The sequence below is a fragment of the Triplophysa dalaica genome, chromosome 8 (genome assembly GCF_015846415.1).
Source record: "Triplophysa dalaica isolate WHDGS20190420 chromosome 8, ASM1584641v1, whole genome shotgun sequence".
In the NCBI taxonomy this organism is placed as follows: domain Eukaryota; kingdom Metazoa; phylum Chordata; class Actinopteri; order Cypriniformes; family Nemacheilidae; genus Triplophysa; species Triplophysa dalaica.
Window position 1 is genome coordinate 21054250 of NC_079549.1, and position 16114 is coordinate 21070363.

At 39.0% G+C, this 16114-nt stretch overlaps 1 protein-coding gene across 1 annotated transcript in view; it reads right to left on the reverse strand.

Annotated features, from left to right (window-relative positions):
- LOC130427112 (titin-like) overlaps positions 1–15371 on the reverse strand; it is a 156361-nt gene extending 140990 nt beyond the window's left edge. The window contains 30 exon segments of the mRNA XM_056754159.1: positions 34–294; positions 400–663; positions 754–1026; positions 1307–1340; positions 1342–1574; positions 1679–1960; positions 2064–3760; positions 3858–4026; positions 4106–4270; positions 4359–4600; positions 4716–4954; positions 5052–5282; positions 5409–5590; positions 5886–6028; positions 6123–6335; positions 6447–6495; positions 6687–6945; positions 7024–7089; positions 7415–7654; positions 8445–8558; positions 8649–8876; positions 9286–9402; positions 9615–9770; positions 9960–10215; positions 10491–10705; positions 10804–10892; positions 11103–11390; positions 12145–12348; positions 13585–13688; positions 15226–15371. Coding sequence (XP_056610137.1) covers positions 34–294; positions 400–663; positions 754–1026; positions 1307–1340; positions 1342–1574; positions 1679–1960; positions 2064–3760; positions 3858–4026; positions 4106–4270; positions 4359–4600; positions 4716–4954; positions 5052–5282; positions 5409–5590; positions 5886–6028; positions 6123–6335; positions 6447–6495; positions 6687–6945; positions 7024–7089; positions 7415–7654; positions 8445–8558; positions 8649–8876; positions 9286–9402; positions 9615–9770; positions 9960–10215; positions 10491–10705; positions 10804–10892; positions 11103–11390; positions 12145–12348; positions 13585–13675 — 7000 coding nt within the window. The 5' untranslated portion in view covers positions 13676–13688; positions 15226–15371.
- Positions 15372–16114: the final 743 nt, after the last annotated feature.

The window sequence follows — 16114 nt, forward strand, 5'->3', positions numbered from 1 at the left end:
CAAGAGGGATCTGACAAGAGACAAATATCATACCTGACACAGTAAGTTTTGCACTGGATGTCTTTTCACCCGCTGCAAATTCATACTGGCCCTCTTCATCCTTCATGGCATTGATAATGGTTAAACTATAGCGCTTCCCTTTGGACTCTATTTTGTATTTGGGTCCAGCCTTCAGCGGCTGATTCTTTAAGGTCCAATAAGCATCTATTCCACTGTGGGATAATTCTACCTCAAAAGTCACATTCTGAGTTTCTGTGCATACACAGTCCTCCATGTGCTTGACGATGCTGACCTCTGCAAGACATAAACATGTTAGTTAACAATAGAAACCCACAAAGGTTTTCTTTACAAGCATTCTTGTATTTAGAAATCATAAGGACATTTCACAAAACTACTTACTCTCAACAGTCAGGTTACCAGTTGTTTCCACTTTGCCAACCGCCAGTTTATACTTGCCCTCATCAGAAGCAAATGATCTGTTCAAAACCAGCCTCTGTTTTGACCCTTTGGCAACCATCTGGACTCTGTCACTAGGTACGATGAGCTTATCATTCTGGTACCATTTCACAGAACTAACATCAGGGGCAGAGATTTTCGCTTCTAGCACTGCCTTCGTACCCTCAATGGCATGAACATCCTTTAGGGGATTTACGATTTCGATTGCTGTGAACGTAATACAAACAATTATTTGTTATCAATAAATATTGAAATATTTGAACAACCTTGATTCATAACTATCAAACACTATCTTACTTTGAACAGTCAGTTTTCCACTTGTAGAAATAAACTGAACGGGAACACTGAATGAGTACATTCCACCATCATCCTTGTTGACATTTTCGATCAGAAGTTTGTGGACAAGTTTGTCGATGACAATGTGAACTCTGTCAGAGGCAGAGATAGGCAGACCATTTTTCATCCAAGTTCCTTCCACGTTTTCCTGTGAGAATCGCACCTCCAATTGGGCTATATCACCCTCGCAAACGGTCAAGTCAGTGAGCCCCTGCATCAGAGTTACTGGACGCACTGAAAATAAAGAGATGAGAAAGTTATTTGCATAATACAAAGTTTTAAACTTTGCCCCTACTGTATCTTGCACAAATGCATTTAAACTTGTTTTAAATCACCATGCAATGAGACAGATCATGTCAAAAACATTCAAAGTTCACTTAAATAACTGAAAATGTAAGAACCAACAGCTAATTAGGCTCAAATTCTTAAATTTGTGCTTACATTTAAATTCACTTATGTTTGGTTGAAATGGTGTATAATACAATTATATATTATATTTACAAATTATACTTACATTTCATCTTCAATGTGGCACTCGTCTTCAAATCGGCCCACTTTGAAAGTATATTTTCCTTGGTCTTCCTTCTTGACATCCCTTACAGACAGGCTGTGTCGGCCACGACGAGAGGACACAACAAATTTTAGGCTAGGGGTAATTTCTTTGTTCTCAAAGTACCAGGTGCCCTCAGCATCTTCACGGGACAGCTCGCACTCAAACTCTCCAGAGTACAACTCGGGCACTTCAACGCTCTCCAGATGTTTAATGATTTCCAGTGCTGCGCCTGCATATCAATTCACAAGGTACATTTGACCAAAATCCCAAAGCTTTGTTTAAATTAAACACAAACAAATTTGATGAAATACAAAATTCACAGATTGTGCTTACCTTCGACATATAGCTTGGCAGACGTCCTTATTTGGTCATCTTCAGATACAACACAAGTGTACTCTGCATCATCTTGCATGTTAATTGTCAGCACAGAAAGGAAATGCACTTTTCTGTCAGAGTGCATCCTGTATTTGTCTCCAGAGAAAATTTCTGCATTGTTCTTCAACCATTTTACCTTGATAAATGGTTCATTTGTCTCACACTCAAAGGTGACCATTGTGTCTTTCTCTTTTGCATGTACGTCCTCCAGTATTTGGGTAAAAGAAACAACTTGTTTGGCTGCAATAAAAAAAAAACACATTAACAGTATAAGTTAACCCAAATTCTACCATTGTTGAAATTGTAATCAATGATAACGAGAATAAGAACATACAACACATACCTTGAACCAACAAGAAGGCATGGCTTGATGCCTCACCAACGATGTTCATAGCTTTTACCATAATACTAGCAGAGTCCTCAGCCTGGACATCTTTGATCACTAATTCACAGACATGGTCCTCTGGCCAATACCAATAAATACGTTCTGACTTCTCGAGCAAAATTCCATTTTTGAACCACTGACACTCTGGATCAGGTTTACCAACAACCCTACAACGGAAGCAAACTTCTTCAGACAATGAAACTGTCTTGCTCTGAATTCTTTCCAAGATCTTTGGAGCCTCCATGCTAGGAGAAAAGGCTACTTTCTCAGGTCTGATTGTAGGAATAGTAAGTTTGCGTTCTTCCTCTTCCTTTCTCTTCTCACTCTCAGTAACCTCTTTGGTCCAATGCAGAAGCTCATCTTTCCTCTTCTTCAACATTCCTTCATAAGACTCGTCCTTCCTGCGAGACTTCAACTCAACGGAGGATATGGCTTCATAATAGCCCTCTTCGGTCCTGCGTTTGAATTTGCTGCGCAGCTCTTCTGTCTCCTCTGTAGATTTTTCATGGACAACTCTCTCGGCCCTCTTCAGCCTGACAACCTCTTTTGATTGCGAAGGTTCTGCAAGTTTATCTACCTTCACAACATCAAAGGACACTCTGCCAGGTTCAGGCCCAAGTGCTTCAGATCCCTTTATTTCAGGTACACGGCGCAATATAGTCCTGAAATCTTCTTTCTGTTGGATCTCAAGCCTTACAGTGTGCTCAGCTGTACCCTCTGGGTTCTCAGCTAGAATTCTGACATCTCCAGAATCATATGACTTACAATCAGTGATTTCCAGGTAGTGAATGCCATCATACAGTAGTCTGAATCTTTTGCTCTTCCGAATCAGCTGCCCGTTGAGATACCAGTTAACTTTGGGAGTAGGGTAACCAGTCACTCTGCAACGATATTTGGCTGATTCCCCCTCAAATACTCTCATGGGTTCTGGGAGCAAGACGATCTCTGGCTTGGTCTTCTCAGCTGTGTCATCACCAGTAACTCCTGAGGGACCACCGTCATGGGCAAATCTTTCCATTTCATCCATGCGTTGTATTTTTCTTCCTTCTGGCAACTGGCTCTCCTCGACCAGACTCTTCTCGTCCTTGACAATCAGAGTTGCAGAGGTCTGGTCAACACCAAAGTTGTTTGTGGCTCTGCAAGTAATGACACCGCTGTCCCTGGAATAAGCGACTTCATAGTCAAGACTACAATAGCCAAACTCATTGATCATGCGCAGTCTGTTAGCAGCTGCAAGCGGCTTGCCATCATGCAGCCACTCAACAGCCATGGTTGGGTCACCGATTGGGGTCAATCTACACTCAAAGTGTGCAGGTCCAAATCGCTTCATCCTGACTGAGGTCAGCTTCTTTTTGAAGTGTGGCTTCTGTTGTTTCTCCTTGTCGTACAGATCACCTTCTTCCCATTGCTCCTGACCATAGCGAAGATGCAGTGGTTCAATTTCTGGTGCAGCAATTTCCTTGGCTTTATATGTTCCTTTGGGAATGATAAGTCTTCTTTCTGGTTCAGGTACAGTGTACTCAACTTCCACGTTGACTCTGCAGCGAGTGGTGTCTCTGCCAGCTTTGTTTATGGCTGTGGCTGTGTACCACGCACTATCAGCGCCGGAAGTCTGAGGAATCTTAAAACATGCCTCTCCCTTGGCTCCCTCAATTCTAAAGTGAGAATTATAGCAATTATATAAGACAAACAAATAGCATAAAACTGACTATAACCAGCCAAAAGCTTTGGTTTTAAAGGCAAATTGCTTACCTGATTTGAGGGTATTTATGAGGAGAGATGATATCACTGTTTTTCAGCCAGACAATGTCAGGAAGGGGGTTTCCAATGGCTTTAACTGCCAACTCAACTAAACTTCCTTCTTTAACACTGAGGTTCTTTAGCTTCTCTATGAACTGAGGTCGGACCAAATTTTCCTTTGCTATAACACACAATAAAGGGGTTTACATAACATTTCACAGACGTCTACATCTTACAGGGTTATCTAGAACAAACAATACCTTCAACAGTAAGAGTCATAGAAACACTTGTCTTTCCAGCTCTGTTTTGAGCAACAACAGTCCACTCTCCAGAGTCCTGAGGCATGGCAGGAACCACAATCATTGACTGAGTTCCATCCTCCTTCACCACAATCTTGTGGGTGTAGTCGTTGACCACTTGTTGTCCTTCAGTAAAGATAATGATTAGAATAAAAACCAGGCACAAACAAGAAAAAGAAACACAATGCAGCGATAAACTTTAATAACAACATACCATTGTGGAACCAAAAGGTGTCAGGCATTGGTCTTCCAACCACTTTTAAATCGAACCTTGCAGTTTGTCCTTCACAACACCTAAAAGATGATGGTTTCAGTACAAAAACAGGCTTATACAGCCTCTCGAGTTGTGACTCATCGGTGTCATCAAGTCTACGAGCAGGAGAGCGGCTAACAGACCGAGCTGGTGACCGTCCAGGCGAGTAGCTAGTTGAACGTGCAGACATTGGAGATGTAGACCTGAAAACATTCGAACTGTAAATGTGAAATATCCAGACAATTTATCGTAACATGACTTCAATAAATCTCAGTCACATACCAGCTTATCCAAAGAATAAAGCAAAGAGATACTCACTGGACTCTCCTCACAGCTTCAGCCTGAGGAAAGTAAGGCTGGGCAGCTGCAGTGGATTCAACATAGAGCTTTCCAGAACTGACAGCATTGCCCTTCATGTTACTGGCGAATGCAGTATAGATTCCCCCATCTTCTGGCAGCACCACAGGAAGGCGCAGACTGGCTCTACCATCCTGTAGAACTTCCATCTGATAGCGACCTCCATGTCTAATGCGTTTGCCATCTTTATACCAGGCAATCTGTTTAACACAAATCACATATTATTGCAAACAGGTAACAAACTACCTTAGATGTTTGTAAAATAACTTTCTTTCAAAAGAACTTAAAATGTATTACCTTTGGTAATGGCTTTCCTTCCATCTTGCAATGGAAAGTAGCACCCATTCCTTCCAAAATTCTGTAGCTTTTGACTGGAGTGCTAAATGATGATGTGACAGCTTCATGCTCAGCAACGTTCATGATCATCTCCTCTCCATCCTCAATCACCAGCTCTTGGTAAGTAATCTTAAGGATGCGGATTTCTATCTCCAGTATTATTTTTCGCTCAATGGCAGATATTTGGAATTCCTGTAAGAAATTGCATACCTTGCTTATTTTTTCATCAATTTAAAATGATTTATTTCTCAACATAAAAGAAAAACACAATTATTAAAATCATGCAGCAACAAGGTTCATTATCATGTATGTTCATACCGTCTCTGAGATAAAGGTCTGCATCATCTGTGTTTGTTGAGACATCCTACGTTGCATGAGCTCTTTTTCATATTCGCTTACAACTACAGGAGGCACATCCGCCACTCTGGGTTCCTGCACCATTGCGGTCACTTCAGTTACAAATGTCAGTTCCTGTTTTTTCATATAGGCTTCATATTCCTCTGTTAATATAAAAATATCACAATATTTTTTTTCAAATCAATACCTTACTTTAAATACTTTATTATAAAAAATACACAAAAACATTTTTAATATTATTTCGAAAGGTGGCTAACCTTTTGATCATACAAGCCAAATACTTAACCAACTCTGTTATTGTATGCTTTTGCTCACTTAATACATAATTATTACTGACTGTGAAAGTACAATGACACAATTACATCTTTTATTAGCTTTAATAGAATAAGAACCCTTAAAAATGTCTAAAGCAGCGAATTGAGGTTTGTCAAAACTAACCTTCCTCAAGAAGGCTTGAGGTAACAGATGCCTCTCCATGCTGGTTCCTGGCAAAGATGGTGTATTCTCCGGCATCATCAGCAAATGTCATAGAAATCTCCAACTTGCATATCCCTGTATCCTTGTTATAGCTAACTCTATATCTGTTAAATCACAAGGAAAGTATGGTTGTATTCTTTTTTACAGAGACAATATTTATTTGACATAATATTACTCTTAATTGCTCAAAGTCTATACCTGTATCCAGTAGTGAGTTGAACTCCACTCTTCTTCCAGTAAATATGGGGTTTAGGGCTGCCTCCAATCTGGCACTCAAAAACAACACTGCCACCCTCGACCAGTTTTTGAAACACTGGTTTCCTCACGAAGAAAGGAGCGGCAGCAGCTCCAGTGTCCACTGAGACAGCGCTTACTTCCGACACGGTCTCCTCTTTGGCTTCAAGGAAAGCCCTTGATGAAGAAAAAGAGACAATAAAAAAATTTAATTACAAAAATAAAGTGGCACCAATTTTACCTTTTAAGGTCAGTAACATTTTGCCCTTGTTATTGTTGTGAACTTACTGTTTCTCATGGACTGTAATCTCCTCTCTGACCTCAATCTCCTCAGACACTGTGAAGTGGGAAAATAGAAGACATAAATAATGATTCATTTTGTTTCTCGAATGCAAACAACTTTAGGGTTCCAATTTTTATAATAAATATATAAATTATAATTATTTTTTTAGCCACGTTTTCTTTAAAACACAGCACGAAAAGTACAAGGATTAATATAAAACAGATTGATTTTAAGCAAATGTCTACCTTTGACCAGCAGGTAGCAGGAGGTGCTGATGGTTCCAGCCTCACTGGTAGCAGTGCATGTGAAGCGGCCACTATCTTCTGCAAAGGCCTCGCGGATTACCAAATGGGCAAAATTACTTTCATAAGTGATCTGAAAATCAATGGAGTTCTCGATTCTGTAATCCTCTCTGAACCACATAATGGCTGGTGTGGGGTGGCCAGAAATCTGGCACTCCAAAGTCACACTTTCTCCCTCAGTGACAGTCACGTTCTTCAATCCCTGGACAAAGCAATCCAAATTGAATCAAGCAAATTGTCAAGTAGGTATTTAATATAAATGTTATGTAAATACACTTACTGATATCAAGGTAGGTGGCATGACAGGTTCTTTGACAACGGAGGGGATTGCTGCAGTCTCAACAGCCTGCAGGAAAACAAAAATATACGTTTTCACCAAGCATTTTTTTTACATGATTTCTTTGTTAGCGGATGTGGAACAAGTGTTGTTACAAGGGAAGGAGTTGTTTCTCTGTATCAAAAAAAATAAAAATTCTAATAAAGATTAGAAAAAGGAAATGGTAGAATCCTCAGCAAATCAGGTGAGATCTGAAAGGAAACAGTTAGCTTTGTAGCAAATCCTTTAATAAGTGAGAGTCCAACCACACAAGACTCTTGTAGATGAAGATTCACTCTAGTGATATTAAGAGAAATGTTAGCTTTACAAGCGGGTGATGGGTCAAACCACAAACCTGAGTGTACCACTCCTCCCCAGTAAACGAAACGCCTATCTGTCTGTGTAACTCGGTGTCGTAATGCGTCTGATATCTCTCTGCAGTGTCTCTAAAAGGAGGAGGGGTCGGCTCTGGGATCACATGAGTCTCTACCATCTTATGAGTTGGTGGCTTGACAGGCTTGATGATCTTTTGAGCACCAGTTGTTGAAGATAACTCTTTTTGAAGTGTGGCAATAGCAGAACCTGCTATTGATACCTGACCAACCCAAGAAGATCAATGTTACCACAGAAGACCACAAAGCAAATGCACTTTTGTTTAGACACAGGGATGAAGTATCAGGGGTTTTAACTTCAGAAGGGTGGTATGGAAAGACATTAAGTGGTTAGCAATTCTACAGACAACTCGGTTACTCAATGGTTTAATTAAAGAGTTTAATGGATGGAAAGAATGTTATGTGGTGGAGCTTGAATATGAAGTGTTTTAAAGATGTTTGGCCTGAATAATTAGTGATAGTGATATAATGTTACGATTACAGTGGGCTCAACACACACAGTGGGGTTTAAAAGTCTAAGTGAGTGTAGCATTTTATTTTAAGTGAAGCTAAATATTATCTTAAAAAAATTCATTTGAATTTCAGAATAAAGTATTTGGTATGTGATGGATATATCTACCTTTTGCACATGGTCAATGCCACAAGCCTACTTATTTAAATAGACTTATAATAGTGCAAAATTCATAATAATCTTTAATAAATCAAACATTTTCTTCATGTCATGTAAATAAACGTATTTTGCAAAAACTTGTCAAATTTAAACTAATATACTTTATTTTGTGAAGTAAATATTTTTTTATCTCAGACTTTTGAACTCCACTGTACATATATTTCCCTTTAGAATTTACAAAAGGTGTTTCGGGCAAGCAGGACATCAAATTTAAATAGAAAGAAGGACGATCTTTCAGATTAATTTTAAACGGTTCATACAGTTGGTTAATGTTATTAATGTCGAAGAGAGATTTTTGCTTGCCTGTAATCACCACTTCTTACCTCATAGCTATGATCTGGTTTTGGTACAGTAACTTTTGATACCGTAAAATGTGGAACAGGGGAAGGTCCAAGGCCTGTCTCCACCTTGGAGCTAACCTCTGTAGTTCTTTCAATCTATTACAGATCAACAAAGGATCATTTGAAAAGATGTCCGACAAAAACATTGATCTCCACTGTTTTACGTTTCTGTTAAATGATTCTAACCTGAGTGACATGTACACTTTTCTCAATGGTAGGCATTGGCGTTTCAGGCGGAATAAGCAACATCTCCTTTTTACTTGTGACCTGTTGTTTAGTGGCTAGCATTTCTTGGTGTCTTTCATCAGCCTCTTCTTCCATTTGAGCCCCTTCAGCATGCGTGGGCTTTCGTATACGTGCAAGATCGACAGCAGCAAGCACAGTAGCCACTGCCTCTGCCTTTTTCCCATCACCCTGGCAAAAGCAATCATGATCATTATGAAGCACATTTGCATAAACAGAATCCAGCCCCGTCTAAAAACACAGATGCTGCCCTTAAATAAAAAACAGAAGGTGCTCTCTGCAAAACAAAGCAAAAGTGAATGGACAACAGATGATCTGAACGTCGCCAGCGTGCTCCTGACAGTCTGCATGTACAGTATGTTGCACAGGAGGTATGGATAGTGTTGTTATGAGATCTGGGAGGATTACACCACAAATTCTCTCAGTCATGTGTATCACGACAGCCATGCGTGATCTGTTATGACAACTTAGGGATAATACAACAAAGAGGTTAAAAGGCTAATGTATGTGGTTATACTATAAACCAAAAGGGTAGTTAGTATAAGGCTTAAAAACGGTGATAAATTCTCTGAGATTCTACCTCTGCAGCTGTTGAGATTGCTTCCAATGATCTCTCACTAGTGGTTGAAACATCAACATTGATTTTATGAGTCATCAGAGTTGAGACTGACTCCTCTTTGAATTCCTTATGTGACATCTATGAAAATGTGAGCAAAATCACCAAATTGTTTTAAAAAAAATAGTGTACCTGAATATCTGAAAACGGGGTAAGGATGAAGTGATGGGTTAAAGAAAAAGGAGACTGTACATATCATTTATTCTTGAAAAAAATCTTTGTGGAGTTGGTGGAAACACAAAAATGGGGGCATGAGGTTTGGATGGGTCACCACAGCACTGTGACTAAACTACCTGATCATTTTGAGACGTAATGTGTACTGCAGTTACGCCACTTTCAACACTGGGCTGTTCTACGGAGCCGACGAGCGGCCCGCGACAACGAGCCTGGTCCACTGCTGCTACCACAGTGGCAACAGCTATACTTTTCTCATCCATGTTTGGCTGCTCCTTTTTCACATGCAAGTAGAATTAGGTTGCAAGATATCATTTGTGTTATCGAATAGAAATTTCTGTCATTACAAACATAAATAGTACAGTAAATAAACAGAAAAAGGTGTTGCCACCATTAAAACGGTCTTCTTATTTCAAACATGCAGTCATATTCAATGCGAGACAGCCTCTTGGGAAATTCTTTACCTCTTTGACAAAGCCAGCTTGTTGTTGAATAGCAGCAGAACCCTCCCAACGCTGTTCAATCTGAACTTGGGTGGAGGTCATCTGGACTTGTGTTGCTCCTGCCATCATTCTGGTGTAGCTGGCCTCTGAAGCGTAACCCGCCTGTTTCCATGGAGGCAGGACCTCAGTGGTCAGTGTGACTTGTTTGCGGGTCATCACGGGAGACTTGACTGGTCTGATTGGGGAAACAGACAGTCTTGTGGAGGGAGACACAGCTCTGAAATGTAAAAACAGAAAAGGGTTATTTTAAGACTTTGTTAAAAATGCTACAACTCAAAAAGTAAGATTGTGTTAAGGTTTCTCAGGGTCTAATCGACCTACATGCATGAAGTGTGCTAAAAACACAGCCACATCACCCAGAACCTGTTTCTTTCTTCTATGCATTTTCTCTCATACTACACTACATTCTTGGATTTAATCACCAAATATGAGTGTCAAAAAATATTATTACACACATAATATGTCTAGATCAGTGAACTTTAGACACGTTACCTGACAGGAGAGGGCGTTGGACCCTTAACATGCCTCACAGGAGAGGGAGACTGGTGGCGATGACCTGCCACTTTAGTCAAATGTGAAGTAGGGGACTTTGAGGTTGGTTTAGGGGGCACACGGGGTGGGGTCTTATGTGCCAACTGCTGGGTCACAACCCCTCCCTCTACTTGCATTTTCATCGTAGCACTGGCCTCATAGTGAGCCTCCATCCTCTGTCGAGGAAACATAAAGATGTGATCAAAAGGGAAAAACAGACAGTTGTGATGCATTCTGGAAAAAGCTATAGAAGCTTGTTGACACTGTCGCTAACCTTCTCCACTCTAGTCTGACGGCTCTGTGAAATCTGAGTGGATGAAATGATTGTTTTTGACTTCTTGGCAGGTACAGCTTCCTCTTCTCCTGTAGAGAAAAAATCAAATAAAATTTGTCTATCTATTTTAAAATTTAAAAATACGATTATACTTCTTTTGACTCTAAGGTATGCTGATTTTAATCAAATGAAACGTATTAAATCAAAAACTTTTTTACTAGTGGTCTCAGGCTTTTGGACATCACTGCATAACTGAAATGTATTTACAGTATATCCAGGCATACTTTACAAAATCTTACCTTGAACTAGAAGCTCAGCGGTCGAAGTAGCGCGTCCGCTGCTGTTAGATGCATTGACAGAATAAGTTCCTGAATCTTCCGGGAAAGCTTCAGCGATGAGCAAACTGTAAAGGTCTCCTTCTTGAACAATCTGAAAGTCAGCAGAGCTTTGAATCTCAGCTCCCTCTCTGTAGAACTTCACCACAGGTGTAGGGATTCCGGTCACTCGAACATCCAGTCTCACTTTGCTTCCTTGTCTCACGGTCATACTCTGTAGTCTTTGAATGAAGTTTGGTGGTGCTGTTTCAGCTGAAAATACAGGAAATTTCCTGAATTTGTATGACTTTTATTATGACATTTTCTTGTGACAATTTTTTGATCATTACAATTATAAAATTTGTTTTTCCTGACACTACAGTGCAGAGAGACATGAATTATGGGGTACCAGAGCTCGGAAAGGACCACGAGCCAGGATTCGAACCCACAGTGTTTTTGCACAACAGTGGACTGGACCAACGGCGCCAAAATTACAATTATAATTTTAATATATTGAGTGCGATCACTTATTATTTGGTGTTTTGACATAGTGGTATTTATCCGAAGTCATATAAAAATATAGTACTAGTACACTTTAGTTTTTAATATGGTACACTATAAGTTATTATGGAAGTTACAGAACTTTGTTTAATGCATACAACAGTTTTCTGTAGTATCAATTCATTAAACGTTTAGTATACTGTGTTATACTTTACCATTATTAGTGTTGTAAGGTTAAACAACCGTGTTTTTCCTGGAATTTTACTACAGTTTTTAAAGCCAGTAGGCCTACACCGCATTTACCTCAGTTATTTATGTGGGAGTGAACGGCGGGAAAAGTTAGCAATGCTAATATATTTAGTTTACCAGTACCACAATTACTGCTGAAAAATCTTAAGAAGCTCAAAAACAACTGCGATGACATTTCGCTCAACTGTAACGTTATGTTGTATAGATCCATCGCAAAAATAGTAACAAATGTGTGTGTACATAGCGAGAAAACATATTTACACGATGTATTAGATACCTGTAACCAGCAGTTCAGCTGTGCTAGTGGCTTGTCCAGCGCCATTGGTGGCTCTGACAGAAAATCTTCCGCTGTGTGCGGCTGTCACGGCGGGGATCATCAGAACAGCGCGGCCATCGCTGAACGAGATCTGAGCGCCGGGCAGAGCGGCAGCAGTAAGAACCTGACCATCACGAAACCAGCTCACCTCTGGAACTGGATTCCCTGTGAGTAGACGTTTATATGTGTTGTAAAGCTTGTCATGTGTAGACCCACATTTATTGTGTTCGTAAATAGCTATTACTTTTCCCTTCACTAATAAGCATCGAATATGTTTTACTTAAAAAAGTAGTATATAAAACTATTCCCTTAAGAAAACAACCACATTAACTGGCTTAAATAAACAGACAAAAACATGGCTCCCGCATGAAATTATTTTGTAATTCACTGCAGTTCACTGTATTAAATACTAAAAAGTACGACATCAAAGTAGGCTAAATTATATTAACTAATTGTAAATAAAATATTATTTTGTAGATTTAAACTGAACTAATACAGTAGAAAATACAGTAGCCTAGTATACTTTAGTATTAATTATAGTACAATGTAGTAAGATTCCTAGATACTAGTGTTTTTAAATCTTACCATAGTAAATATTAAAGTGTACTGCAGTATTTTAGTGGTTACCAACAGCAATTAGAGTTTAACCAATGGTGTTTGTTGTAAAACTGTGGTTATAGATCATCAATGCACTAAAAACATGGTCACTACAGTTTCCGTGGTTAAATCTGATAAGGGAATGTCAACCGGTTGACTTTTCTGGAAACACTGGGACAAATATGTCTAATAATACATAACATGAAGTCAAACATAAATTAACAAAAAGCGATTGGCAGGAGACAGTATTTCATAAAAAATTCTACTAAACTATGCAAACATTTATTTAAAGATCCTAGTCTATCAAAATTGGATTTGTAATTTTAGTCCATGTTCATTTGATTTTAAGCCAAGGTAGCATACTCTTATGTAGGCTACTCTAAATTGACAAAACTACATTTTTGAAAGATTTAAACTTTTTTTTTAATTCGTAATCGGCTAAATGACTAAATATAAATGTAATCTTTTTCAGGAAATAGGCCACAAATATTGATGGCTCATTATGTACTGCATAGATTAACGTCCAGAGGCTTTCTGCAACTACTTTAAATTGCAAGAAGGTTCATGGGTGTCACATTAATAAGACATTTATTCTTGCTTCCCCCCCAAAGAGACAAGCACTTTAAAACATCACACCTAAATTTCCACTTTCAAAGGGACAAAATGCGCTGGTCAGTTTTATGGGACCTTCATCTTGTTCAACACCTGTTGCTAATTTACACTCAGGTAAACTGTTACCAGTCTTCAGTATTTTAAGAGTTATGCGTTAGGATAATGGAGCGGCAAAGTGGGAAACATTCTTACCACTAACTTGAGCCTCGAACGTTGCAGCACTACCCTCTAGTGCCACAACGCTCTGAAGCGGCTGTGTAAATGTTGGTGCCTTTGTTGCCATTGTGGAAGGCACCCTGAAGAAAAAACAGAATAAAGTTGCAAATAACTTTACATAATTTTTGAAATCACAAGACACAAAGGTTACACATCATATTTTTAGTTGCTTCTAAACCAGGTAATCATTGGAGTAATCCCTGACTAACTGGTTGAAATCTGGTTGATCTGACACTTGGGAAATCAAAGGCTCCACTGGGTGTTAGGCCAAACATTTGGTCTAGGTATCAACTGACAGCTCATAGACATGACAGTAACAACTGGTGCCCGTGACTCTTTTACTGGCATGACACATAATTCAGAATAACTCTCCAGTTAAAACATACTAAGTCCCATGGACCTGTATAATCAGATCTTCTGTCATGAAATCATCTGTAATTTTGATGACCTTAAAATAACACTTCTGAATAAACAACTGCAAACATGCAAAGTAGTTTTAACACCTAAAAAAAGCTAAATATAAATTATCATAGGCATTTATCTCAACATCTAGAGTTGTTTAATTTAAAGTTCACAGACTCATTGTTCGCAATGAAACCATTTAATCTTGTCTGAAAATAAAATGCTACTGTAAGTGCTAAAGAGAACAGGTTTATATTTAGAATTAAAAATGGCTGACAGGCACTGATAGCTGACCCTTACCTAAAATAGGAAGAACAACAATAACGAATATGCATTAATAAATTCACATTTTAAATACAATTCATTTCTGTTAAAGAAACTATGATGTGAACAGTGTAGTTAACACTATAGCTTGCATATAGTAGAAGTTTTAATACTTGTAAATCATTTAATAAAACAAATAAAAAAGGAAAAAATAATCAGTTTAGCTTTGCTCCCAAATACACAAACGCAACAACATTTCTGTATTGTTTGCACATTTTAAGATCGAAGGATTTTTATGGATGAAAACTTAACCTATTCTTATTTGTTAGTTTTGAAGTTTGAAAACAAAACAACTTCCAAATATCCTGTAAACAGGAGGTGAGGCCAAAGATGTGATCTTTAATTAATTCATCTTTAATTCATCTTTAATTAACTTCTTAAATCACCCTCAAAATTTAAACCACCTAGACTGAGGTTTCTTAAAACCAATCAGATCAATAAAATATATTTACACTGTAACAAATTACCTATGCAAACAAAAACCTAGTGTCACAAAAGGAAGCTTCTAAAAATAGTCTGTACTAAGCTTGATTGACAGTCACCATGTGGCACATAGCTGGAGGTGCAACTGATATCTCTGCTGCTGATTCCCTTAAAAAGACATCGCGGCCCAGCTGAGGCACCACTCTAATGCTATCACAGGCTATTCTTGGCATTACCAAAATCATAGCACCATTTAATAACCTTCAAAAACAAAAACTCTTCATTTCAATGTCTTCATAATTATTCACGTTATTCAGCTTAAGTCTCCTTTCCATCAAACATCTCAACAGTACATAAGCTTTGACATTTCTGCTCTCTTTATTGTTAGAATCATGCAATTATCAAACAATAGCACAATTAGAAGGCATTGCATTGGCACATGGGTACAAGAGCACAAAGCGTACTTACTTGTATCCACAAGAGTGCCTTGAATTGAAGGGCGAAGCCCAAAGTGGTTTGTCTTCTGAAAAAGTCCTTATCCAGATATGACTTCAAAAACACTGTGTGAGAACGGTTGAGCCTCGAAATATCCCCCAAAACAAAACTACACAGGATCTTGGCCGTGTAGTTTTGCTTTTTCCCTTGCAATCCCTACACCTGAGGCAAGGCTGGGAATGCTCCAACTGCTCAAAAGTGTTAACATGGTGGTTTTACTTTATATACTCCCTGAGTAGTGAGCATCATCATTGCCACGCCCCGCTGGCCAGCCCCCTTGAGCATCATGGGAGATGGTGGCCGTTTTGCAACCTCACACCTGTCACCCATTTTACACAACATAACCCAGGACACTTTTTCACAGGGTGGCGGAAACTCCCCAACCCTTTAAGAAAACAGGAAAATGACCCTCAGGAAGTGTGAAAGCCTGGTTTGTTTCATAAATTCATTTGTGTAAGATCATCAATGATGCCCAGTAAGTGTGGAACCAAATGGGGTGAAGGGCTGTCACTGTCACTCAGGCTTAGGGTCAACCCCCCCACCCCCTGTATTACACATGATATAGATGAGATAAATGTCTCCAGACCCGATCACAAAATGGTGTTAATCCACTTGTTTGTCTTTTGTTTATCTGTAAAGTGAAGCTGAAATGAATCATTGCGTTTTAACCATACATGTGATGATTCTGAACTTAGGTATCACGGCTGATTTGAAGCTGTAACTAAAATGGATAGGGGAATATGTTAAAGATAGGCAATGACATGTAAGGGTGGAATGTCTGACTAGTTGCAGCCGTGGGGTTAACTTTAGACTGTACTGTGATGGCTTAAGGAAGCAAATAGAAAGATACATTTAACTTTTT